The sequence below is a fragment of the Desmodus rotundus genome, chromosome 5 (genome assembly GCF_022682495.2).
Source record: "Desmodus rotundus isolate HL8 chromosome 5, HLdesRot8A.1, whole genome shotgun sequence".
Taxonomy (NCBI): domain Eukaryota; kingdom Metazoa; phylum Chordata; class Mammalia; order Chiroptera; family Phyllostomidae; genus Desmodus; species Desmodus rotundus.
The window spans coordinates 8490685-8516362 of record NC_071391.1 but is presented as its reverse complement, the minus strand read 5'-3'; the positions used below and the strand labels follow the sequence as shown (position 1 = coordinate 8516362).

The 25678-nt window shown below is 51.5% G+C and overlaps 1 protein-coding gene across 2 annotated transcripts; it reads left to right on the top strand.

The window, feature by feature from the left end:
- The first annotated feature begins 12687 nt into the window (after positions 1-12687).
- On the top strand, positions 12688-18603 carry LOC112317046 (membrane-spanning 4-domains subfamily A member 15). Of its 2 annotated transcripts, XM_024574009.3 has the most exons (6): positions 12689-12941; positions 14792-14914; positions 16100-16156; positions 16831-16923; positions 17298-17411; positions 18408-18524. In XM_024574009.3, exons 1-6 carry the CDS (start codon positions 12717-12719, stop codon positions 18522-18524), a joined length of 729 nt encoding a protein of 242 aa, XP_024429777.2. In that variant the 5' UTR covers positions 12689-12716. The 2 variants fall into 2 exon arrangements, with proteins under 2 accessions (XP_045039489.2, XP_024429777.2); XM_045183554.2 differs by lacking the exon at positions 14792-14914 and having other exon boundaries at positions 12688-12941; positions 18408-18603.
- The last annotated feature ends 7075 nt before the right edge of the window (positions 18604-25678 follow it).

Sequence of the window (25678 nt, the reverse complement as noted above, 5' to 3'; positions counted from 1 at the left end):
TTTACCAAAAAACCTGATCATTTTCACAACTGCACCCCATCCATAACCTCAGTTTCTGTGTCCCTCTCTTCACCATCCACCTCCTCCTATCTTTCCAGCTCACTGCCCAAGTCCCATAGTTCTCAACTCCAACAAGACTTACAGCCCATCATCTCTCATCACTCATCTTAGGCTCCACGGCTCACCACTAAAATCATTCTCAAACCCCTTGCTGCCCTCTCTGGTTTACCCCACCAGCTGCATACTGAATGCCAGACATAATTGTCTAACAGTTGTTTCTCATATCCCTTTTCTATATTCTCTCCCACCCTCTAGTCAACCACTTCATAGCTTATTCCCTTTCTGCAAACCCCAATACCTCTTCCCTGATTCTCATTCTCACCTAATGAGCTTGCTTCCTGTTTCCCCAGGAAATTGAATGCACCTGGAAGACTAGATCTTTCTGTGCCCCATAGCCTGTCTTCCCACCCATTACTACAGAGGAAGTTTTTGAGTTCCTTCCCCCGACACCAGATTCCACCCCTCTCATCTACTCACTCTTTCCCACATCACAGTTTTTCTCAATCCACTACATTATTCCCAACAGCACCCAAGCAGAATGTCATTTCTCCCTTCTTAAAAACGATATCCTCTTCTAGACCCAGAACCTCCTAGAGATGCTGCCCTGGTTCTCTCCTCCCTTTGTAAATATCTCCTCAAGACAATGTCTGCTTGCTGCCTACAGTTCCTCTCTTCCCATCCACCTTGAATTCACTCTAGTCAGGTTCTCCCATCTGTCCACTAAAACCAGTGTTGTCAGCAGAGAGAAAGAAGGAGCTTATACCCTTTGCAACAGCATGCATGGAACTGGAGAGCATTATGCTAAGTGAAATAAGCCAGACGGTGAGGGACAAATACCATATGATCTCACCTTTAACTGGAACAGAATCAATAGAAGAAAAAAGCAAACAAAATATAACCAGAGACATTGAAGTTAAGAACAATCTAACAATAGCCAGGGGAGAGTGGGGTGGGGACAGTGGAAAGAGGGGATTACAGGAACTACTATAAAGGACACATGGACAAAATCAAGGGGGAGGGTGGTGGTGGGGGAGGGAGGTGGGTTCAGCTGGGGTGGGGTGGAGGGACGGGGAGAAAAGGCATACAACTGTAATTGAATAACAATGAAAATTAAAAAAAAAAAACAGTGTTGTCCAAGTCCCAGTGGCTCCACGCTGCTAAATCCGTCAGCAGCATTAATTCACTCCTTCGTCCTCCTCCCCTTTAAACCTTTCTCTGCTTGGTGGGGGGGACCCACATTCACAAAATCACCTCCTCAGGATCCTTCTCTTCCCCCTTGAACTCTAAATACTGGCATTTCCCAGGTCTCCATCCTTGGGTCTCTTCTCTTTAGCTGTCTTCACTACTGGCTCTAAATCCCATCTTTATGCTGTTGACTCTGCCCTAGCATAAATGCCATAGATTTTTTTCCCACGAGACATTTTGTTGGGGAGATTCATCTGTGTTGCAAACAGCTGTGGTTCATTCATTTCGCCACAGCTTCTCTCAAGCCTGATGTTTTCCAACTCTGAAATCACTGCTATTCTGACAAGTGCAACACCAGCTATCACTGTGATTTGATTCTTCATCTCCGATGCCAATGAGTCAGGCATCTTTCCGTGTATTCGTTGGTCATTTAATTTTCTCCTCTTTCAAATGCCAGTTCATTGCTTTTGCCTATTTTTCTATTGGGTTGCTTATCTTTTCCTATTGGATTTCTCAGGATTTTTTTTTATCTATTCTGCACGTTTCCTCTGTGGTAGTTGTGTGTTGCAAATATCTTCTTCCAATTTTTTGGCTTCTCCTTTTACTTTCTTTATCTTTTTGATGACCAAAAGATACTAATTTTAATGTGCCCTAGTATGTTTGAACTTTTATGATTTATGCTTTTTGTATCTTGCTTAAGAAATATTTTCCTATCCAAGGTCATAAAGAGTTTCGTCTATGTATTCTTCTAACACTTTTACATTTGTATTTTACATTTAAATCCTTAATCCTAAAGGAGATTAATTCTGGTTTATGTTATGAAGTGGAAGTTAATTTTTTTCTCTATGGATAATTAATTGTTCCAGCATTACTTACTTATCAGTCTCTTCTTTCTCCATTTACTTGTAAAGCCAGCCATCTATGTCAGCTGTCCATATACATGTAGGTCTGTTTCTGGGATCTCTAATCTGTTCCATGTGTCTCCTTGTCTGCCCTTTACCTATAGCTATGTATATTACACTATATTAATTACTGTGGCTCTATAGTAAATCTTGATACAAGTACCCCCCAATTTTCAAAAGTTCACTTTACACCACCTTGCTTTTACAAAAGACCTCCATTAATACCTTTTTTTGCAAACCAAAAGAAGTCTGAAGAGAATTCTTGCCTTTATGAAAAAAGGCAAGAAAACAAAAGCTAACATTTTGCAGTGAGCTGTTAGAGGCATCGTATTCCAGGACAGTGGGAGTGGTTCTGTCAAGCTGCTTCCCCAGGAACTACACTCAGCATCTCAACATCAAGCCACACAGCTTCAAACTCTGTGAGCATCTGTGCTTTATCTCAGTTTATTTTGTGCATCTGTTAGCGAAACATGTCCTAAGGTAATTGCTTCTTCACTTTATGCCATTTTTATCTTATGAAATGTTTCGTAAGAACACTCTGTTTTCAGATGGTGGGTAAACCTGTATAGAAGATTTCCATGGATTCCTTGTTTTGGGGGGGGTGGGGCGGGGAGGAAGATGTCTTAACTAATCTTAGCTCTTGGTCATTTATCTAAACTTCATATTCCATGGAAAAACCTCTGTTGAGATTTTGATTTAATTTATTCTAAATCTACAGATCAATTTAGGAAGAATGTACATCTCTGATATTGAGTCTTCTGATCCATGAATATGGTGTACCACTTCATTTATTAAGGTTAACTTTAATATCTTTCAATAAAATGTAATCAACTTCATAAAAACTTGTATATCTCTTATTAGGTTTTTTCCTTAAATATTTTTTATTAGCGTTGCTTAAGTAAATTGTATTCTTCATTTAAATAAATGTTCATCCCTGGTGTATTAACATGCAATAAGATATTGATCTTATATCTAGTTAAATTGCTAAACTTTCTTAATAGTTCTAGTGATTTGCATGTAAGATCTTTTGGAATTTCTGTGTAGAATAACATATCATCTTCTAGTAATGACCCTGTTCTTTGCTCCTTTTCAATCCCTTTATGTTTTTATTTCTTTTTCATGTCTTATCATACTGGCTAGTACCTCCTAAATTCTTAGATTTCAGGTAAGTTTAGGTTTTAGTCCATGAACCAAATGGTCTGGGACTAGGTTATAATATTCAGGATTTCAAAACCTCCATTTCAAAGTGATTTTCCAAATTTACAAGGACCAATCACAATAAATGTTTTCAGAGCACTTTAGTATTTACAAGTATTTCTCAGCCAGCATCTCAATGACCCTTATGAAAAGCAATATAAGGTAGGAATTACTATAATGGTCATTTTACAGGTGAGGAAACTGAAGGATCTTAAACAGTGGTTCAGAGAGGTCATCTGGCTAGAAAGCTGGGGAGCCGTCCCCAGGTGGATGCCTGTCCAGACCCACTCCAGTGCCATAATTCTTCCTGAGTGGAAGTGGCTCTGGTGTCATGCATCTCTGGCACAGTCATGAGATCATCAGATATGTCAAAGAATTTCCTTAGTTCACTGTTTTTTTTTTTAAACTTGGCATTTTTAAAATTTATTTGATAAACCCAAATTGATTGTTACATGCTGAGTCAAGGGGGGGAAGTGGAAAAGATGTCAAACATCCTGCCCTAGAAAGATATACATGTAAAAAAATAAATTCACCATGAGAAAAATTTATTACATCAATAAAATCTGCTGCTTCCTAACTACTAACTTAGAATTTTCCACGTTGTCCTTAACACATAGCACTGGGTTGCTGGATCTTCAACTAGCTCATCATTCTGACAACTTTGTTACAGGTTTGTTTTCTCTGTACAGTGGTGACAGGAACACCTGCTTCTGGGTCAACACCTTGAACATAAACAAGTCCCATCTGTGAAGAATGTGGTCACAATGAGAAGGCTGAGAGTCAAGCTCTTAGGAAGTGGTGTTCTAACCATGGCAGCCTTTAGGGAGGGGAAGTACCTGTCCCATCCCTTCTCTTCTCTGAGGTGGCTTCCCAGCAAGCCCCAAATCTGCCCCTGGTGCTCCAGCCCCTCTTCCTTCTAGCCGCCCCAGTGGCATAGGAAGTAACTTCCTTTGGGGAGTAGCTTCAAGAGTGATAGCAAGGCCCCTTCACGTCCAGCCTCCCCATTTGTAATTCTACCCTGATTCTCCCATTAGAGCTACGTGACCCACTTGTAGGTAGAGATGGCAGGGATTGTTATCTCATGCCCATTTGCCAGACGAGAAGACCAAAGCTTGGAGAGGTTAGGGAACATGACACATCCTCATAGCCAGGTAGCTTTGGAAGAAAGGAGGACAGAAGCAGGGAGGTTTCCTGACACCTCGGGTCAGAACTGGCACACAGCCACTTCTGCTGCACTTTATTGGCAAAGGAAGCCCCAAGGCAGCCTAGATTGAGAGTTTGGGAAAATAGACTCCAGCTCTAGCTGTAAGAGGTGTGGACACATGGAGTGGGCGAGAACTAGCGCCATTTTGCAATCAATCTGCCACGCTGTTCTATCCCTGGTTTAGCTGAGAGTGGGTCCAGGCCATGCCTGACCATCTCCCATGCCATCCTCCGCCCACAGGTCTCGTGAGATCTTCCTGACTTTGCACAGGGGCCTCAGGGGTTATTTTGGTGAGAACCTGAGCCCAGAAATGGTGCACAAGTTCCCTGTGCATATGCCACTTCACCACCACTCTGTGTGTAACACACACACTCAGACATGCTCACACACTCAAACATACCCACACACGCCCCATACGCTCACATGTTCACATCTCCACACAAGTGGCACACATACACCCACATTCATATCCACAGTCACACATTCTGACACTTACACATGCTCACATACTTACAGGCACCCACACTCACATATACACTCATGCATGCTCATACATGTTTTCACAAGCTCACACACCCTCATGCATGTTCACCTTCACACACATATCCTCACCAACACACCCTCACACACATTCTCACACTGACTTACAGGCATGCTCACACCGGCACACCCTCACTCTGCCCCTGCCACTGGTAAGCTGTGCAATACTTGGCTCCTCTTACCTAATGCTGGACAAGGTCAAGGGAGCAAAAGTCAGGCACCCTCCTGGTCACCCTCAGAATTTTAGCCGCAAGAAGGTGAGAGCGAATGTGGACCCTGCTCCCAGTGCTGACACTAAGAGTGGGACCTCAACAGACCACTTGCTCCCTTGGGCCTCAGTTTCCCCTTCTGCCGATTGAAGGAAGGAACTAGACGGTCTCTCATGGGGACCCTCGTGGCTGGAGGTCTGCAATTCCACCAGCAGCGTCCTGGGCCCCTCCGCAGGGACAGGTGGGTGAAGAACTCAGCCCTGGGAGGGACTGAACTTCCCAGAGGCAGCAGCTCCCAGCAGAGTGGACTCCGAAGCCCCACACAAACACCGAACAGTGAGGCTTTCACAGGGAAATATGTGTGAAGTCGGGAGAGGCAGCTGGGGGAGAGCAGAGGCAGCGCCGGGCGAGCAGAGCAGCGGGTGCAGCAGCGGTGGCGGCCCGGTGAGTACCTGCTGCCCTGCCAGGAGCTGTGGCCCAGGCGGGCCAGTCCCTGGGCTGGAACAGGGGAAACCAGGCAGGGGTGCATCAGGGCCCCCACAAAGAGAAAGAAAGACACAGGGGCAGAGGAGGTTGTGACCCATGGGTCTTACCCCACTTGTCACTAAGAGGGGGCAGGACAGCTCCCAGGGTAACCTGAACAACTAGCCTTCCACTGACAGGGACTCACTAGCTCGGGACCCATGGGCCCCACCACACAGGTGGCATGGGGTGGGAGGGGTTCAGGAGGGGCATCTGTCTTCTGTCCTCAAAGCTAGTCACTGAGATGACTCAGGTATCCCCTAGAGAGCCTAGGAGCCTAACCATCCTGCCAGGGAAGTGGAGTCTTCCTCTCCACTCACTCTCGTCCCCCACCCCAGGTGGGGCAGAAAGGTGGTTCCAACCCAGATGCAGGTGCTCCAAGGGAAAGAGAAGGACCTTGCTGGGGTTCTGAGCTGGGAAGGGGCTTAGAGGCAAATACTCTCTCAGCCCTCATTTATAGATGGGGGAATGGTGGCCCAGAGAAGGGAAGGTGCTGTCCCCTCCAGGCCCTCAGTGGGGGTTGGGCAGCCGAGTGGAGTGGATGGAGCCTGTTGAGCCCAGGTGGTGGATGTGGTCCAGTCTAGTGGATGCGGCATGGGGAGGCCTGCCCTCCTCCATCCTGTGTCTGCATCCGTTGGCATCCTTTCCAGGCCAGTGGGTCAAGCTGGGCCATCCTAGAAGGGCTGAGATTGGAGGAGCTGATGCCACAGGGTCAGGCTTAGACAGACTGCCTGGTCAACAATGTGACGTGGCCAGGATACAGGGCTGTACCCTGGGGATGTAGACAGGCATCCTCTCCTCCCACCAACATCAGAGCCAGCCACTGGACAGGCGGGGAAACTGAGACCCAGAGAGGTTAAGCAACTTGCCCGAGGCCATGCAGCTGATTAAGCTCAAGGAGTGGTGGGGTAGATTTCTCCCAAGCTAACCCACGGCCTGTGGCCTTACCCACTAAGCAAGGCTGCCTCCTCCCAGATGTGCAGATGTACAGCCCTCTCTCACCCCTTCCCCCTGTGCTCCTGTACATTTCATCCAAGGCACCCCCCTCCTCAGAGCTCTGCCCTCCAGCTGGTAACGCCCCCTCATGCTGCTCCAACTGTGAATAAGCAAAGCTGCTCCCAGCTCCTCGGGAATTAAGATGACACCCAGAGATGCTCATGTGACCAGTCCCGGCTGCTCAGAGCTGGCTCTGAGTCCAGAGCCAGCCTGTGAGTCCGGATGGCCCGTGACTCGGCTTAGCCCAACCAAAAGCAGTATGTTCGTGGGTCAGTGCAGGACCAGGAGATGTGGAATAAGTCCAGGGAAGCCAGTGGGGCCCATGTCCTGGGGCTGGCAGAGGCTGTCTGCTGCAGCCCCCGGGTCAGAACTGTGTGGCCGCAGGACTGAAGGGGCTGCTGGGAGCTGGCAGAGAGCAGGGGTTGGTGAGGGTCAGAGGACCTAGGTGTGCGCACCCTCAGAGTGACAGGTGCGCTGGCTGGTGTGGTTGGTGCATCACCCCATGCACCAGAAGGTGGGGTTCCAATTCCCTGTCAGGGCAAAGTAACGAGTGATGAGCTCTCTCACCTGCCTGCCCAGGAGGGTTCTGGAGAGAAGCTCCCAGGAATAGCACAGTTCCCCTCACCTCAAGTTCCAGAGGAGCCAGGAGCAGCTGGAGGAGATTTTAGGGACCCACCAGGATCTCCCCGCCACCCCATCTTACAGATGGGAAACTGAGGCACGAGGAGACTAAGAACTGGCATGTGGTGAATAGGTGACTGGCCTGAGATCAGCCACTTTACTTAATATCTCTGAGCTCACTTTCCTCATCAACAAAACGGGAAGGACACTAGTGCTTCCCTCCTAAGGTTGTCAACCGCAGTAGAAGCTAAAAAGTGTTGAATGCCTCCTGCACGCCAGGCACTGTGCTGGGCACTAGATGAGCACTCTCTCTTTTAAAACTCACAGCGGTTACGTCACGGGGAAATCGGGGCAGTCCGGTGCCTTTTATGGCTGCTCTCAGGGCAGGCCAACAGCATGGATTTAGCCATCGGAGTGTCCAATCTTCTGCCATGAATTAGGGCGCCTGGGTGCCCAGCCCAGCATAAGGCAGGTCGGAAGGGGCCTTGGTGGTCTTCCCCTTCACTTTCCCACCAGCTTCTCCTCCTCTCCCCTCAACCCCAGCTGGCTAACTGGGTTTCCACCCTCCGCAGGGCTGGAGAATGGGAAGCAGGAGGCGGGGGTGACAGGGGAACAAGTCACCAGCCTTGAGACTGGCAGGATTTAAGTGGACTTCTCTGCAGAAATGTTTCACTGGGGGGGTCTCTTGCCTGTGCACCTCCCCCAACAACTCTTCCCCAAAATGCAGGGGACGCATGTCCATTTCTCCAAATCTCCTTTAGAGCCAGCCCCTCCGTCTGGTCTGAGGGTGAACAGGGTGCAGCCCCTCCCCCACACCCATTGCCCTACATGATCTTTTCCAAAATCTCTCTCAGTCCCCACTCCCAGCCCTGTGGGTAAGGGTGTCAAAGTCATCTAGCAGGTTCTCAGCCACCTGCCACCACAGCTTACTCCAGGATGTTGTCTCAGCTGAAACTTCCGGCTTAACATCTCTGACAAATACGCCCAACCTCAAGGCTCACAGCCTAGCCCACCCACCAACCACACTGCTACTCCTGACCACTGGTTTCTGGTCTACCAAATGGGCTGAACAAGACCTGCCGCACAGGGCAAGGACCTATGGTCTCGTTCAGATGGCCGCTCTGCGGACTTCCCAGAGTGGTGCCCACGAGGCCGCTGCCACCCATCCAGCTGTTGATGACAGGCCTATTATGCATGTGGGAGGGTTCCAGTGTCTTTGCCACAGGGAACTGTTCCCTTGGTGGACCGGGAGCTTCCCTCTTTCCTCCTGCCTGTCTCTGGTACACAAGCATCAGTGTTTAACTTTGTCCCTGGCTGATTGGCTAGTGAGGAAAACAGTTTTCTTCCTGGTGGCACATGGCCAAGGGCGTGGGCCAGGGGGCTTCTTAAATAGACAGAGGGGTGGTCCCTGGCCTGAGGGTGCCGAGATGATGGTGGTGGCTGCTGGGGGGGTGGAGGGCAGTAAAGAGGAGGCTGCAAACCTCGGAAACTGTGTGCCACTTATTGCCACTTAACTCACTTTATCAGCAGACAGCCTATTTTTGTAGGTGTTTTCTCCTCTCCCAAGGAGGGTGAGGTCTCGGTTTTAACACGTTTCTCACCCCCGCCAGGACGGATTAGTTAATGACGCACATGCTCCCCCGGGGGCTGCTCACCCCCATCAGAGGGCCTGGGAGGAGCCCACCAGCCTGGGCGCCGACCCTCGGGGACCCCAGAAAATGTTCGTAAGTCGCCATGGGTCTCGGGCAGCTCTTACCTGCCCCTGGTGAAATGACAACTATTCAGGCAAAACAGTGAGGTTTTCGCCAAGTTAAATTGGTTCCACTTAAAGGTTTTGTCCTTTTTGAAACTGGAAAAGCCGGCGTTCATGCTGCCTGTCACCTACCAGACCCAATAAGCAGAGACAGGGATTGAATCTTTATGCGTGCTTTATTCAGATGGCCAGCGACCTGAGCAGACAGGGGGTGTTAAGGTATGAACCCTAACAGGTTTACATTCCCTTTCAAGCCAGCCTTTTTCTAAGAGAATGAAGTACTGTGAGGGGTTTTGAAATTCGGGGAAAATTAGATCTAAAAAACTGCAGCATTCTTGCCCTGGGCAGTGAGCTGTACCCTGGGCGGGCAGTCTGTCTCTCTCCCAGGGACACAGCGGCTCCTGCCCCAGGCGGTGGTCTTCAGCGGTGCCCCAGGAGGTCGGGCCAGGGTGAGCCACACCTGCAGCTCCTGAAACAACAACTTCCGCATGTGCCCTACCCTCTAGGCTTATTAACTATTTACCTTAAACTAAAATTGCCCAACTCTTGAGTCCCCTATCACTTTTATTCCGAAAGTGCGTTCTTTCTCCCTCTCTAGTGTTAAATATCCCCTCTAGATGATGGTGAGAACATGGATGGTTTCTTTAAAGGAACTTGAAGAAGTGGAAAGGTAGCCAACTGACTCAGCCCCCACTGGTTTTAATCCGCTGATCTGCGACCTCCTGAGGGCTTCAGGTCTATTAGTCCAAGGAGTGAGGCACAAGCCTCAATCCCTCACTCTGACAAATGTGGGATTCCAACCCAGGAGTGGATGAATTCCATAAAAGTGGGCAGTTCTTCTACTGAGAGATGGGAGTCCAGGGCCTATCCCAGTTCTTCCACCGAGGTGCTGTGTGACCACAGGAGATATCCTCACTCTCTCTGAACCTCTGTTGTTAGGGTGGTCGGTGACATGGGCTGTGAAAGAATCACAAAGAGAAGAAAGTGCAGAGAGTAAAGGTTTTGTTTTACTTTCCCAAGGGAGGGCAAGGGCTGGGGGCAGAGAGATGCACTGAGCAGTCGGGGCTGTGAGTTTGTACCAGGCAATCAGGCGGTCGGGGCTGTGAGTTTGTACCAGGCAATCAGGCGGTGACGGAGCAGGATGTTTCGGTTGGGCTGCAGCTTGTTTCGATGTTATCTTTGGGGGCAGGGTGATGTTATCTTTGGGGGCAGGGCCCAGTGGTTGTTGTGGTCTGGGATGTCCTGTTTCGCAAGTGCCCCAGAGCCTCTGCGCCTTCAGGGAGCTCCCAGTAATTTTGTGGTCTGGAGGGTAAAGGATCATGAAATAATTCAGGTCAGTCACGGGTCCCAGCCCGCTCTGGGAAAGACAACCTGAGAAAGGGGCTTTTGTCCTATTACCTGTTTCCTCACCTCTAAGTACCACCAATAACCCACACCTGTGTCTCCCGTAGAAAGACGGGAGGGCCTACATGCTCACTATTCACACCTCGAGAAGCAAAGTCCTGGGGGCAGGTGAGTCCTCCTCAGTCCAGATCCTCCATCCATCTGCCCTCTCACTCTCCGCTCCCTCCCGCTTCCTTGGGCTGCCGGACCAGGTGATTTTTAGCAGCATCCTTGTGAAACCAGAGGGCAGCCAAGTCCAGGGCTCATGCTGCCATCACCGCTCAGCCAAAAAGCAGAGACAGGGATTGGATTATAATTGCTGTTATTAACATCAGAGAGCGGCAGCCCGAGAAGGTGGCAGGTAAAAACTCGAACACCCACCTTACCTTGAACTTTCAGAAGCAAGTTTATATGAGAGAGACGTGGGAATTCTAGAGGGGAAATTCCTAGGAGGAGCACAGACTCGCTGTTTCTCTGGGAGGGGATGCTGGCAGGGGAGTCAGCAGCTTCTTCCCGAGCTGGCTCCCTTTGCTCTGTGTTATCTCTCCCTTCGCATCAGCATTCCTCTCTTCCCTGGACACCTGTGGTTTATGGCCAGGGAGGCTGTGTATTCTCTGCTTGGGGAGGAGAAGTTGAAAACATTTGTTCTCAAGTGTCCGTGGTTAGGGCAGATACTTGTTTAATTATCTTGTCTCAGTTTCCCCATTCCACTTGCCCAGGAATTTTCCTAGCTTCTTACCATCCTGTCTCACTGGGCAACTGTCTACTGGTCCCCAGCATGTCTGGCAGGGAGGGAAACAGCCAATGGGCCAATGGGCGAGGAAGGAAACTGAGATGAAAAAGAGAGAGAGAGAAAAGCAACGGAATGTGGGGTGAAGGAGGTGAGAGAGGAGGAGCAGCCGCCTCTGAGGACCCCTGGTGTAGGTCCCTGTGCTCTCTGATGTCACTCATCAGTTCCGTAATCAGGGTGGCATTGGTCATCCCTCCCTCCTCCGACCCCTCCCCCCAGCAGTGACCCTAGGGGCAGTGGCCCTGGCTTGCCAGACCCTGTGAGAAGAGGACATTCAATCTTAATTCATCTTTTACTCCTAGCCCCTAAGCCTGGAGCTCAGAGTAAATGCTTAATCATCGTGTGTTCAGCTGGATTGCAGATTTCTCTTGCTCCTCCTCCTAAGCGGTAGGCTCCCTGAGGGTGGGGATTCTGTGTCTGACCCTGGTTTGTATTCACTCTCTTTTAAAAAGGGCTTTTTATAAGGTTTGTATGTGTTATTTCTATCTAATTAATCCACAGCAAACCCTGTGAGATTCCTGCCAGTGTTATACTCTCCACTTTACAGGGAAGGAAACCGAGGCAAGGGGAGGTGGCCATCTTTTCTCAGGTCTCACAGTCACTAGAGGGCCCAGGGTTCAAATCCTGGCCTCTATTTCCAGATACGAGTGCTGAACTCCTTAATGCCATTGGAAAGAATGACTGTCTTTGGTTTTAGTGTATAATCAGGCCGATTCCTCACTCCGCTGTTTCCTGGAAAACACATCGCTTGACGGCCGGGTGGTTTTCCCCCGAAGTGTTTGCTCAGGCCAGACACACATACACGAAGTTTCCATAGTCCAGGATCCCTGCTACACTCCTGGCGACTGCTCGGGTGGCCAAAGAGAAACCTTCCCATAGCAGGTGACTATTTACACAAGCTCATTGGCCAGGGCTGAGGGACAGGAAATGGCAGTTCCAGTCACAGGTGGAGAGACCCCTGCTGGCTGAGCTCCGCCTTGCACGAGCTGTGTGTTCTTGAGCACGTCACCTGTCCTCACCGGGGAAGCAGGAGGTTTAAACACCTGCTCCGCCTAAAGTCCTTTCCGTGTTATAGACCAGAGATTAAAAAGGTGGCTTCTAGGGGTGGAGAGACTGGAATTCAAGTCTTGGACTTGCCTCACCTGGAACCCCTTGACCTAGGACACCCATTCACTCCTCCAAGTGAAGCTCCCACACAATCAGAGATTTTGGTGCCCCCCGCGGGGGGCTGCAGTGGACAGGGGTAGGTCGGCGTGCCGTTTATAAAGTACAAAGTTCTATGCAGATGTGTAGCCATCATGTTATTTATGGTGAGGATCTCCCAAGCCTTTGTCTCCCAGGAGTTCTGAGCAAGATGTCCGCAGCACCGGCCAGCAATGGCGTGTTTGTCGTCATCCCGCCCAGCAACGCCAGTGGCCTCCGCCCACCCCCAGCAGTTCTGCCCACCTCCATGTGCCAGCCTCCCGGGATCATGCAGTTGGAGGAGCCACCGCTAGGGGCACAGACTCCAAGGACCACCCAGACGCCGGACCTGCGGCCCGCGGACACCTTCCTGACGGGAGAGCCCAAAGCTTTAGGGGTAAGACCAGCCTCTCCAAACAACCTGAGGCGTAGGTGCTGAGCAGGGAGCGCCCAGCTCGGGCTGCACACCTTGGAGAGGGGGCAAGCAGTGGGAAATACTTAGTGAGCGCTGGAGGATTCAGCTGTGCAGTAGGTAGACGAGGACCCTTCCCTGTGGAGCTCACAGAGAGTAAAGGAGTAAACTAATGATGAAGATAACTCCAAATAGGGTAACGAGGTCGAAAATGCTGGAGCGGGGAGGGAAACACCAGCAAGGGTGAACAGAAAGGTCTCTCTAGAGAGATGACGTTTAAGCTAAAACCTAGCTGCTGGGCTGAAGCCAACCAAGGGAAGAAGGTCTAGGGGTAGAGATAACAGCAAGTGCAAAGACCCCGAGGTGGGAAAGCGTGTGACTTGTTCAAGGACAGAAGACCAGGCTGACATGACTAGGATGTAAGGAACAAAGGAAGGAAGGGAAGGAAAGGAAGTGGTGGCTGAGGGCCAGCTCCTGCCGAGCTGGCTGTCTATGAAAGACGGCCTCTGTGGCCTTTCCCAGTCTCAGACAGCCTTGTGATGCTGGTCCCTGGGAGGGAATAAAATATTAGATAGTAGGTAGGTGGATGGCTGGATGGATGGTTAGAGAAATAGATAGATAAATAGACAGGCACACATATTCATCTACATATACACATACAGTGTCTTCAGTTTGTCCCTTGGCCTCCGTTTCCCCGAGTGGAAGGTGAAAATGTAGTTTAGTAACGGTGATGACGAGGATGATATACTGATGGTGATGATGATAGCTCTTGTTTATTGAGCACCCCCAAGGGTGTGCCACACTATGCCAAGGAAGTTGCATGCATTGTCCCCTTCAATTTTTATCACCACTTTGTGAGGCAAGAAGCATGGTTCCCACGGGACAGATTAGGAACCTGAGGCTTGCCAAGACAAGGTCACTGGCCCAAGGCCACACGATTGTTAAGTGACGCCCTGTGCCCTGGGATGGCCTGGCTGTCAAGTTCTACTTTCAACCCCACTGGCGCACGGCACCCAGGAGCTCTGGCGTGAACATGCTGGACCCCGAGACTACAATTCCCGCCGCTCACAGGCAGACCTGCCCATATGTGGGACACGCCGGTTTGGGGGTGGTGAGTCCCTCGTCGTGAGGGAGTCCATTTGGAAGTCAGGAGCTGGAAAGGGCCCCTGGATCAGGCAGAGGTTGGATCCAAGGACCTCCAGTGTCCCTTCCACTCAGTCCTAGAATTTAGTCACTACCGAAAACATTTGGAAAGAAATGTGGCAGAAATTACCAGAAGCCCACGTGTCCCCCACCTTTGGGAAAACCATTCCACTTCTGGGAAGGGATCAGTGGGGTGTTGGTAAGGCACCTCTTTAAAATGAAATTTAGAAAAGACATTTCAGCTGGGTAGGGTCAGCGCCAAGCCACGGGAGGATGGAGTGATGATAGACACTGAGATGGGCAAGATGCCCGAGTAGATACGCAGTACAGGATGAGGAAGGAGAGGAAGGAAAAGGGGAGGCATTATGTGCAGGAAATGAAACGAGGTTAAAGAAACCAGGGAGGGACACAGAGCGATGCTACAGAGCCAAGGGGTCACAGCGCAAAGCAGGATGCAGACCCGTAGAGACATGGAAACAAGCAGGTGGGTCCCGAAGGCTGTGGGGAACTGCCTTTCCTTCTTACAACTGTCTTTTAGGGTTGTTATAAAGAGATCTCAAAAGAATGGAATCTGAGTTTATTTCCCAGTCCCTGGGGGAGCCCGGGCTCTGGCACGCTGTCCTCTGCAGCCGGCAGGGGGCGGTGTGGAGCCCGGCCGCCTGCCAAGCTGAGCCACCACCCGCTCCCCGCAGACGGTCCAGATCCTCATCGGCCTCATCCACCTGGGTTTCGGCAGCGTGTTGCTCATGGTCCGCCGGGGCCGCGTGGGGATGCTCTTCATCGAAGGCGGCGTCCCCTTCTGGGGAGGAGCTTGCGTGAGTGCGATGTCATTTGGGGGCCATGCCCAGGTTCACCTCTGCCCCCTGTGCACGCCCCCACCACGTTCTCCTGAGCATAAACGCTTCTAGGTGGGGGCTTGAGCCTAAATCTAACTCCTAACCGCAAACCTTAATCCTAAACCTGAGCCAGCCCCCACTCCTATGTATGCCAAGCTTCCAGCAAAGAGGCTGGCGTGGAGAAGCCTCCCAAAAAGGATGGGATGAAGGGGATGGCTGCAGAGGATAAGGACACTAACCACCTGTGTTACCTGGATCCTAAGCCTCACCCTGCATCCAAACACCGACCTGCAGAAACCCGCCAGCTCCCCTCCTGAGTGCCAGCCCACCGTGAGCTCCCTCGCCTGGGAGTCTGACCAGCTCTGAAGCCCCTGAGCCTATTCCTCTACCCATACCCGGCCAACCTGGCAGCGACCCTGCTGGACAGTCTCCAACTTGAAGCAAGCACGCTTGCATTTGCCTTGCTCCCCAGGAGAGCACAGGCTTTGGAGTGAAGACAGTAGGGTCTGAGCCACAGGCCTCAGCCTCCTCATCTAAGAATCGGACCCATGGTTCTGGCCCTGCCTACACCATAGTTGGGGGAAATCAAGGGCTAATGCACGTGGGAGCCAATTACCAAGCTTTGATTCTGCACCAAATGGTGATTGTCATTTGCAATGCTTCCCCCTTTACCGAGAGTCACAGACTCACATGAGGACATCCCTCCAGTAAGTGGTGGTTCCCACACCCGGGGCACAGTAGCCCCTCACAGTCCATTGTTACCCAACGCTGAGGGAGACATTGGCTAATGGGACTTTCTGATTGTTTATTTGCTAAGTGCCAGTCTCCCCAATTAGACTAGAAGCCCCATGAGAGTAGGGGTCTTGTCCATCTTACTCAACTTTGTTCTCTTCTTGGCACGTGCCTGCTGCTGAGTAGATGTTTGGAGACACAGTTTCTTCCCTCTGGGACCCTGGTGATAGAATGTCAATGAAAATGTCTTGCAAGCTTCAGCTGGTTCCCTGGACAGGGGCCCGTAGTAACCAGAGAGGTACTAGGGCACCTGACCTCCAGGCAGAGGAGGTGGCAGCCAAGAGGTGCCCGCGGCCTTGACAGAACCAGGCATGTGTGTCCTGCTCAGTGTCCTGGCCGAAGCCCCACAGGAGTCCCCTCTCCCCCACACAGTTCATCATCTCTGGGTCCCTTTCGGTGGCAGCTGAGAAGAGCCACACCAGCTGCCTGGTAAGTCTGGTCCGGGGACCCGGGACAAGGGTGGGGCCATGGTGGGACTCTACTCCACTAACACCCCAAATACACTCACCCATCTGGCTCCTTCCGCAAGCACTTCCTGGGGACTCACTGAGGGCCAAGCACAGGACAGTACCTAGACAGCCCAGACAGAGCCTGCCCTTCGAAATACACTATGGGGCAGAAAGTGATGGTCCTCAGACAGAGCGCTCCTGGTCGTTCAGAGACAGGGCAGATGCAAGAAGCCCTCCTGGAGGAGGAGGCAGCTAAGCTGGGCCCTGGTGGGCAGAAGGGACTGAGAAACACCAAAGGGAAAGCATGAGGCTGCAAGGAGGGGCCAGGGGCAGGACTGCTGCAGAAACCATATGTGGTTCCATTTGAGATCAAGGAATGGAAGTGGAAAGAATTTAGATGTAGATGTAAGAGGTCCAGATCATCGTGGAAGGCTCTGTGTGGACAACAGGAAGGCAATCCAGGCTTTGGACAGGGGACTGCTGGACAGAGCCATTCCCTGAGGCTCCTGGGGAGGGACAGGAGGAAAGGAGAGGGATCAACAAGAACTGCAGTCAGCAGCCACTGCCCCCAGGCCATGGAGAGCTGGGTGTGGGAGGCTCGGGCTCCTTGTCCTCTCTTTTTCTCCTCCTTTCCCTCCTGTCTCTCTCCTGCAGGTGAGGAGCAGCCTGGGGACGAACATTCTCAGCGCCATGGCGGCCTTTGCTGGGACGGCCATTCTGCTCATGGATTTTGGTGTCACTAACTGGGTGTGTTTTCAGGTGCCCCTAAAAGTGGGGAGACATGGAGAGTGGTAGAGCCCTATCCAGGGGGTGGGGGAAGCAGGGGTTTGCAACACTGGAAGGCCAGGACCCTGGGCATTGGCAGGGCCTGCCAGTCCCACTAGACCCCGTGAGCATATTGTCCCCATGACCCTGCCCCAAGCATGGGCTTGGGGGAACAGAGAGACAGCCTGGTAGAGTGAGGGGAGGACACGGGACAGGCAGCAGCAGGACGGGCTCCAGCTCCAGCTCTGCCACCAACTGGCTCTGTGGCCATGGATCAGTTATTCTCGCTCTAGACCTCCTTCCCTCCTCAATTCTAGAACTCCCGGCTTGCCTTAACTGTGGGTTTTGGCCCCCAGGATGTGGGCAGGGGCTATCTGGCTGTGCTTACCATCTTCACCATCCTGGAGTTCTTCATCGCAGTCATTGCCACCCACTTTGGGTGCCAAGCCACCCGCGCCCAAACCAATGCCGTGAGTACTTCCACCCCAACCTGGGCCTCTGAGAAAGGCTGTGCACTGGAAAGGGTCTCTGCTTCCAGACCCTCCCTGCTTCCCTCTGGGGAGCAACCCGTTAGGACCGGGCTTCAATGAGCTCTACTCATAAATGAAGGGACGCAAAGAAGTCTTTGCTGGAAGATGGGACTATTATCTTTATGGCCACAGGAGGGCGCCCGCACCAATGGACCCGCTGCTCTGCGAGCCCTGTTGCAGAGCCGTGGAATGCCCTGGACGCAGGGGACAAGTTGGAGGGCTGCACATATTTGAGTAGGAGCCTCTAGAAGTTCATGGGTCATGAGAGAGGTGCCATCAGAAAGTACAGCATGCCTCACTGGAAGCTGAGCTTACCTTCCCAAACACCGTGAAGCCAGAAAAGGGGTGGAGGAGGGTGTTGGTGGCAGGGGAACCAGCTGGAGTGAAGGCTGCCTCCGGGAGGAAAATGCAGACCACGGCGTGGGGGTGTGGCTGGAGAGGTGGCTACATCCAAAATGGGAGGTGAGGCTATTGAAAGCCTTTGAGCAGCGACAGATATGCTCAAAGGGGAGGGTGAGCAGAACATGTCTCAGGGAAATCAATCCAGAGGGTTTGTCCAATGCAGGGGGTGGAGGAGGCGGAGAGAAAAGTGGAGGCTGAAGGCAGGCCAGCGGCTAGGAGGCTGGTGCTATGCATGGCCGACTTGACCCAGCGCAGGGCCGACCAGAGAGATTTTAGCTTCTGGAGAGATGGGACTTTTGTCTGTTTTGTTCACTGAGGTATTCCCAACGCCTGGGTCATCGTTGGCTCTAGTAAATGTTCTTTGAAGTATGACTTGAACGGAGAACAGTTTCCGATTTGACCCATTCAGACGCATAGAATTCGTTACTAGGGTGCTATTTCTTAGGCTTGCCACAAGGGGGCACTGTTGCAACAACTTCTTGCGGGGGCGGGACCTCTCCTAAGATTGTCCCTGGGTTTTCTTTCTCTTTGCAGCCTGTGATTTTCCTGCCAAACGCTTTCAGCACAGACTTCAACATCCCCAGCCCCGCGGCCTCTCCGCCCCCCGCCTATGACAATGTGGCATATGTGCCCAAGGAGTCGTCCGAGTAGATGGTCACTCTGGCCTGTTGGTGTCCTGCCTTTGCCTTCCTGTCCCAGCCTCTCCCCACCCCCACCTCGGTGATCTGGGGCAGACCCCCTCCTCACTCCTCACATATTGTGGCCCTCGAGTGAAGTCTTCCCCGGGGACCTCTGTCCCACGCATTTCTCACAGTGATTTCTTTCCTAAAAGTGCTGGTTGATGTCAAGCGCGTATCCCTGGGCCCCGCCCCCTTTCTGTGCTACTCTGTATTTCCCTCTACTCATTGGGGAAACCCCCGCCTCGTTGGGAGACAGATCAGGGGCTGCCCCGCCCCAAACCTGAGGAATGTTATTGAGCTCAGAGAGCCCAGAATCCTCCAGAGGGGAGTAATGAGCAGAGCTCCCCAGCCCACAGAGCTGGCAGTGGCCTGATCTCGTGGCTCGGGGCCCCAGGACCAGCTCTGTCCTTGTAACCTGCTGCCCCACGTCATCAGGCCTGTTTCCTAATGAAATGAAATCACTGAACCCGGTGACACCTGCGGCCCCCCAGCTCTGCTGGGCTCCCTGAAGGCCCGGTCTGAGCCAGACACTGTTGCCCCACTGCTCCGGAAATGCTCGTTTCCCTTCCCTGTAAAATGGAGTTGGTGCTGACTCTGGCTGCCCACTTCCAAGGTCCGGGGACATTGCTGGGGAAGCCGGAGCCAGCCCACCGGACCCCATCATCACCCTCCGATGCACAGTGATGGTGGCCCCTCCCAGGAAGGCTTAGGACCTCCCTGTACCCCCCACCTCCCTCCAGCCCAAAGGGCACCAGGAGCTGGGCTGCCTCGGGCTAAGGAGACCCCTCCAGCTGGTATAGAGGCCCTGGCGACGCCCATCCCATCCACACCACAGATGGAAATAAACAGCGTGGCTTACACTTTGCATTGCTCTTTTTCACCCTCAGCGACTTTGAAGGGCTGTCCCGTGTTTATCAGAAGACCTGGGTCACTGACCCACTGTCACAGCCAGAGGGCACCTCTGGGGTGAGAGCTCCACGTGGTGTGATCCTCACACTTGTCCTGTCCGCCCCTGAGCCCAGGGAGGCGGGCGTTCATATCCCCACTCGGCGGCTGGGGACACGGAAGCTTAAAGAGGTTGAATCAAGTACCCAAGGCCACCGATCTGTTAAGGGGCAAAGCTGGGACTTGAACCCAGCTCCACCTGATGTCATGGCTCATGACCACAGGGCTCCCCACAGTCCAAACCAAGTGCTTCCCAGTAGCCCCTTCCCCTCCCGCCTCCTGTTTCTTCATCCCAAAGACTGGGACAGGGCTGCGTTCCTGAGCAAGCCCACCTAACAAACTCCAGTTCCCCCTTCAAACCCTGATTTTAATGGTGCTCCTTCTGTGAGGTCTTCCCAAAGGAGGGGTAGGCAGCTAGGTGCCTATGTGCTACCCAGCCACAGGGCTGGGACAAGAGCGGGGCCATCGAGGACCCACTTAAGAAGGCGCTCACTCCCAGGGCCACACAAGGGCAAAGCTGGAGTGGGGGTCACAGCAAGCTATGGCTTTCAAAATTGAGAGAGGAGGCTTGAGGACTTGGAGCTGGGAACTGAAGTCTGCTTAGCAAAGTATACAGTTGGGGGGGGAATGTGTTTGCAGGTTGAAGACCAGTTTTCCTTACAGACATCAGACGTTTTTAAACTGAGGGGAGGAGTTTGGAGAGAGGGAGGGAGGAAGGTGAGGAAAGGAGGAAGAGAGGGCTTCCTCAAGCCGGGCTTGTCACATCTGTCCCCTGTTGACTAAGTCCCTCAAGAGATGTGAGAACCAAAACCACAGATCAAATAAGAGGAGTTAAAGAGCTGATGCTTTTTCACATCCCAGGCTGTAACCTGAAGAGGCTGCAGGGCCCTTAGAGATGCCGCATGTCCAGACAGCACGGAGCCAGAGCCAGAGCCAGAAGGAGGAGTAGTGACGGCTGAGGGCTGTGCCTGGGGACAGGACCCCGCCCTGCACTCCCCTGTGGATCGAAGCAAAAGCCCCAGAAAGCTTTCTGTGTTCCCAAGAAGGAGCAAAAGGGGCTGAGGGCTGCTGTGCCATGTGTATTGTGGGAGACAGTAGCTTTGTAACAAATCAGAGTGGAGACCGTGGCCACCGGTGAGAGGCCAGCGAGGACAGATCATGGCTTGTGGATGGGGAGGACCTCGTTACCCTTGTGTGGAAAAATTAGGTTTTCTGCCCCAGAGAGGAGATGGGAGCCAGAGAAATAATTACCGTGAAAAAGAGGGGTTCTGAAAACTACCGAATATTACTAAGCGACATTAATGAAGATCTAAATAAATAAAGACATATACTACGTCCTCGGATTGGAAAGCTCAAGATTTTGTTAAAATGCCATTTATCTCCCAAGTTTGTCTGCAGATTTAAAACAATCCTATTCAAAATGCAAACAGTTTATTTGGTGGGGGGGCGGAATTGACAAGCAACGTCTGTAACTCCTGTGGAGATTCGAAGGCTCTAACATAACCCAGAAAACCTTGAAGAAGAACAAAGGTGGAGGACTTCACCCAGCAGCCTTCGAAGTTTACGGTAAAGTGATCATAACGAGGACAGCGCAGAGTCAGTGCGGGAACGGACACGCGGGTCCGCGGGGCAGGGAGTCCGGAAACAGGCCCTCGCCTGCGCGGTTCATCTGCTTTGTGACCCGCGGATGGAAGGACCCATTGCAATTCTGGGGACGGAAGGTCTTCTCTTCAATGAATGGTCCTGGGACAATTGAATATTGGTCTAGAAAAAAAAGAACGTTAATTTCTATATCGCACCGTTGATAAAACTTAATTCAAGATGAGTCACAGACCTAAATTTTTTGAAAGCTAAAACAATCTTCTTGAAGAATGGGAACATATCTTACATACTTTGGGATAAGCAAAGATTCCTCAAATTGGACAAAAAAAAAGCACTAATCATAAAAAAAAAGTGGTAAATAAAAGTTTATTAAAATTAAAGCCTTCTGTTTATAAAAATAAAAAACCCTGCCATAAGTGTGAAAATGCTTCACAGACTGGGGGGGATTTTGAAACACATAATATATGACAGAGAGCTCGCGTGAAAATATATAAATCACTCCTAAACACAAATAAGGAAAAGTGACAAAACGCCACTGAAAATGGACAAGAACTCAACAGGCACTTCACCGACAAAGGGCTATCGAAAAGGCTAATAAGTGTGTTCAACATCATCAGTCATTAGCGAAACACAATTAAGACCACAATGCAGTACCACACCATGTCAAAATGGCTACAATTTAAAAGGCTGCCATACAAGTGAGTTTCGGAAGCTCATCTTCTTGAACCTTGCTGGAGGGAGTATGATTTGATGTAACCACCTTGGAAAAAATGTCTGGCAGGACCAGCGGAAGCATGCGACGTAACCAAGCATTCTATTCCTGGCCCCACGCCCGACAGAAATGAGGGACTCTGTCCAGAAAAAGACAGGTACAGAGTTTTAAATGGCGACTTCAATCCTAATAGGCAAAAACTCGAAGCATCTCTGAGTTCATCAACAATAGAACAGGTACATAAGTTGTGGTGTATTCACAAAACATGAATAAGTAAAAAGTAAACTGCTGGCCAGCTCGCCCGCAGATACGTCTCCAGGTGCCAGAAGACATGCTGCGTTACTCTGTTCAGAGGAATTTCACGAAGAACAGGCAATGTAAACAGATGATGGTAGAAACCAGCGGAGTGGTTTTGCCCCCAAGCAGGGGCGTCCAACCCTTTGGCGCGTCGCTGGGCCATGCTGAAGAAGAAGGGTTGTTTTGGGCCACACATTAAATACATTGTGATATGTAATCACACTCACACAAAAATATCTAATGATGTTTTAAGTAAATTTACGATTTCGTGTTGGGCCGCATTCCCAGCCATCCTGGGTTGCACGCCCAGGCTGGACACCCAGCGAGAGTGGCAAGTTCTGAGCGAGCAGGGCATGAGGCAGCTTTGGGGACACGGGAAATGTCCTGTATCGTGATCTGGGCGACGGTTACATGGGTGCAGACACAGGTAAAAATTCATGGGTCTGTACGTGTTTGTTGTGTAATTAGGTTTTTTTTTGAGTAGGAAAAGAAGAACAGGAAAACGTTTCTACATTAGATATCTGTTTCTATGTAACGAATCATCACAAACTTAACAGCTCAAAGAAGCACACACTTGTTGTCTCACAGTCCTGTGCTGAGGATCAGGGACAGCTTAGTTCTCTGCTCCGGGTCTCACAAGGCCACAGTCAAGGTGTCAGCCAGGCTGCTTGCTCATGGGGGGCTTGGCTGGGGAAGAACTCACTTCAAGCTCATGCAGGTTGATGGCAGAACGAATTTCCTTGCAGCTATGGGACTTCCTGGCCGCCAGCTGTCAGCTTCCCTCAGCCCCCAGAGGCTGCTGCCAGCATCTTACGCGTGGGCGTGGCCCTGGCACAGCCAACTAGGGAGCAAGTCCCTAGAGCAAGTCTGCTGGGAAGATGAAGTCTTACATTAGACTCTAATTATAGGAGTGGCCTCTCACCGCCTTTGCAATCGTCTGCCTAGCAATTAGAAGCACATCACAGGTCCCGAGGGGAAGGGTTCTTGGGGGCCACCTTAGAATCTTCCCACCACAGTTACACTTTCACCCATTTAAATTCTGAAAATGGGAAAATTGCTTCATTCTCTCCCAGCCTAACTAGCCCTATCCTGACCCCCTCATGCCCTGCAGCCCTGGATTTATTTTTTTCTCCCCTAAATACAGTCCACTTCTCACTCCCGTTCACTCCACTGAAATGCTTTCTCCGAGGCTGTTGGCATTCACCTCATGGCCACCGAAATCAATGGGCTTTTTAAAACCCATATTGTGGTCATAACAACTCCCTTCATTACTTAAGCGTCGCCTACCCTGGACTCTCCTCTATGCACTGTACACATTCCCCAGGGGACCTTACCTGCTGCTGCGGTTTCGTTTAATGTTTTCTTCAGCAGGTGCTTTGAGGGCGGCCTACGTGTCCAAGCTCTGGGGACACCAGATGTTAGTCAAAGTCCCCTCTTCTCGTGGAGCTCACCTGAGCTGTCTATCCCCCTCCAGTCTCCCACCCCAATTTCTTCTTTAGCCAGCTTCAGCATCTACTTTCAGGTGCCGCTGAAAAGGAACTTATATCTTCCACTCCAACGCAAGTCATCCATCTGTCGGTCAGTGTCACTGCAGGCCTGGCTGCTGGCCAGCCAGAATCCAAGCATCATTCCTGGCCCCCCGCCTCCCCCAGCCCCATGTACAATCGCCTCCTACTGATTCTCCCTCCTTGCTGTCCTTTCTCAGCTCCCTCCGCCCTCCCCATCCTCCTTCCCAGCACCTGGGGACCACAGGCATCTTTCCCCTGCACCTTGGCAGCAGCCTCCAGGCCCCCTAACCTGTGTCACCAGCTCCAAGCTGGCCCAACCCTTCTCTGGGCTAGACAACAGCCAAAGGGAATTTTCTGAAGTACAAAAGCAAATGGAATTGCTCTGCCTAAGGTCACATGGGGCTCTCCTTTGCCCTCAGGCTAAAGTCCAAATGCTATGAGACATCTGGAGACATCTCAGGCTCACGCCTCTCCAGCCCAGCTCTCCCACCCTCCTTACACTTGAACTGGCAGCCATACTGAACCCCTGGACTCTTCTGCCTGGAATGCTGTCCCCTGTTTGCCCTGCTGCACATGCTCCCCTATTTGTCCCTTTTAACTCCCAACCCTCCTTCAGAGCTTGGTATAGATGCCACTTCCTCCAAGAAGCCTCCCCCTGCTCATCCTTCACAGCAAGGCTGCCCAGCCCCAGGTCTGAGAGAAGGGGAGTGACGTCTCAGTGGGCCTGGCAGAGTGTGCAAGCGCTGCTCTCTGCCCGTGTCTGACCTAAAACATGCCTGACAACTGAGCGTGAGTGGCTCCTCAGAGTGTATGGTGACTACGGTACTTATTACACACAGCACCCACTACATGCCAGGCCCTGATTGCAAGCATTCCGTGTATTCTAAGTCATTTAATGGTTTAGCAATTTGATACGTATTATTATCTCCATTTTGCAGAGGGGAAACCTCAGGCCCAGAGAAGTCTAATGACTTGCCCCAGGCCTCACAGCTATGAAGTGGTAGAATCAAGGCTTGAACTCAGGCCGCCCAGAATCCGCTCTGAGAGTCTATGCTGGGTTCAGCAAGCTGAAGTCGTACGTGCCGGCTGGGGTGGCCCTCTGAGATGCACCCCTCCTTGGCCTAACAGTGTAGACAGATGGAAAGGAGGAGCCCAGGGTGGGAGCTGAGGGTGCTCAGAGCCTACCCACACCTCTCCCACCAGAACCACCGTGTCAGGTGCCATCCTCCGGGGCAATGTGGGGACAGGTGCCAGGCCAGATCATCCTGGTGCCACTTGTGGGTGGTGCCTGGAACCCGACTGAAGCCAATCAAAGGTTGCAGGTGCTAAGAAGACAATGAGAGACACCTGAACACTGACTAGATGTTTGCTGTCTAGCGTGTTGCAGGAACTAGGCAAGAAGAGGTTTTTGGACTCCTCGCGTTGAGCCTGTCCTCCACAGAGCCGTCGGGCTGTGCGGGCCAGGGCTCCAGGGCCACAGGGTCACGGCATCGCCCGTATGGGTGCCTCTGTGAGCGCCAGAACTTAGCTCGTTTTAATTCTTAGTTTTGACACGTGGTCGTACTGACTGTTAAAGTCCTTATCTTTGAGAGATAAACAGTAGACAATAAGATGTCTGAGTTTTGCTCACCAACTGGGGAGAAGAGTGGGAGTCAGAGAACAGATTGTCTGAGAGCTGAGGACGGCCGAGCTGGGGGATGGTACGTGGGGTTCACCGGGCCATTCTCCCCACTTTTGTGAATGTTTGTGGTTTTCCAGAATTAGAAAGGCTCAACCTCTGACTCTATGAAGATTTTACAGTCATCCTCACTTCATCTGTCCTGCTCTGTAAACGGGTTAAATGGTCAACTTTGACTCGCCAAAGGAAATGCCCAACTCTAAAGGAGGGTGCTGTTTCCACCTGCCTGGGTTTGGGGGTAACAGAAAATTGACAGCTCATGTGCAGCTGGGCAAGATGCAGCAGGTGGGGCCAGAGGCAGAAGATCCAAAGTCTGATCTTACAAAGAACTTCTGATCTCCAGGCACTCTCTCCGTGACACCGATGTGAGTCCAGAGGGCAGA

Excerpts from the sequence above, each read along its gene's own strand:
- LOC112317046 (XM_024574009.3), top strand. The coding sequence starts at position 12,717 with ATGTCCGCAGCACCGGCCAGCAATGGCGTGTTTGTCGTCATCCCGCCC. Across the intron at positions 16,157-16,830 it reads AGAGCCACACCAGCTGCCTG|GTGAGGAGCAGCCTGGGGAC; the intron begins GTAAGTCTGGTC and ends TCTCTCCTGCAG. Across the intron at positions 16,924-17,297 it reads ATTTTGGTGTCACTAACTGG|GATGTGGGCAGGGGCTATCT; the intron begins GTGTGTTTTCAG and ends TTTGGCCCCCAG.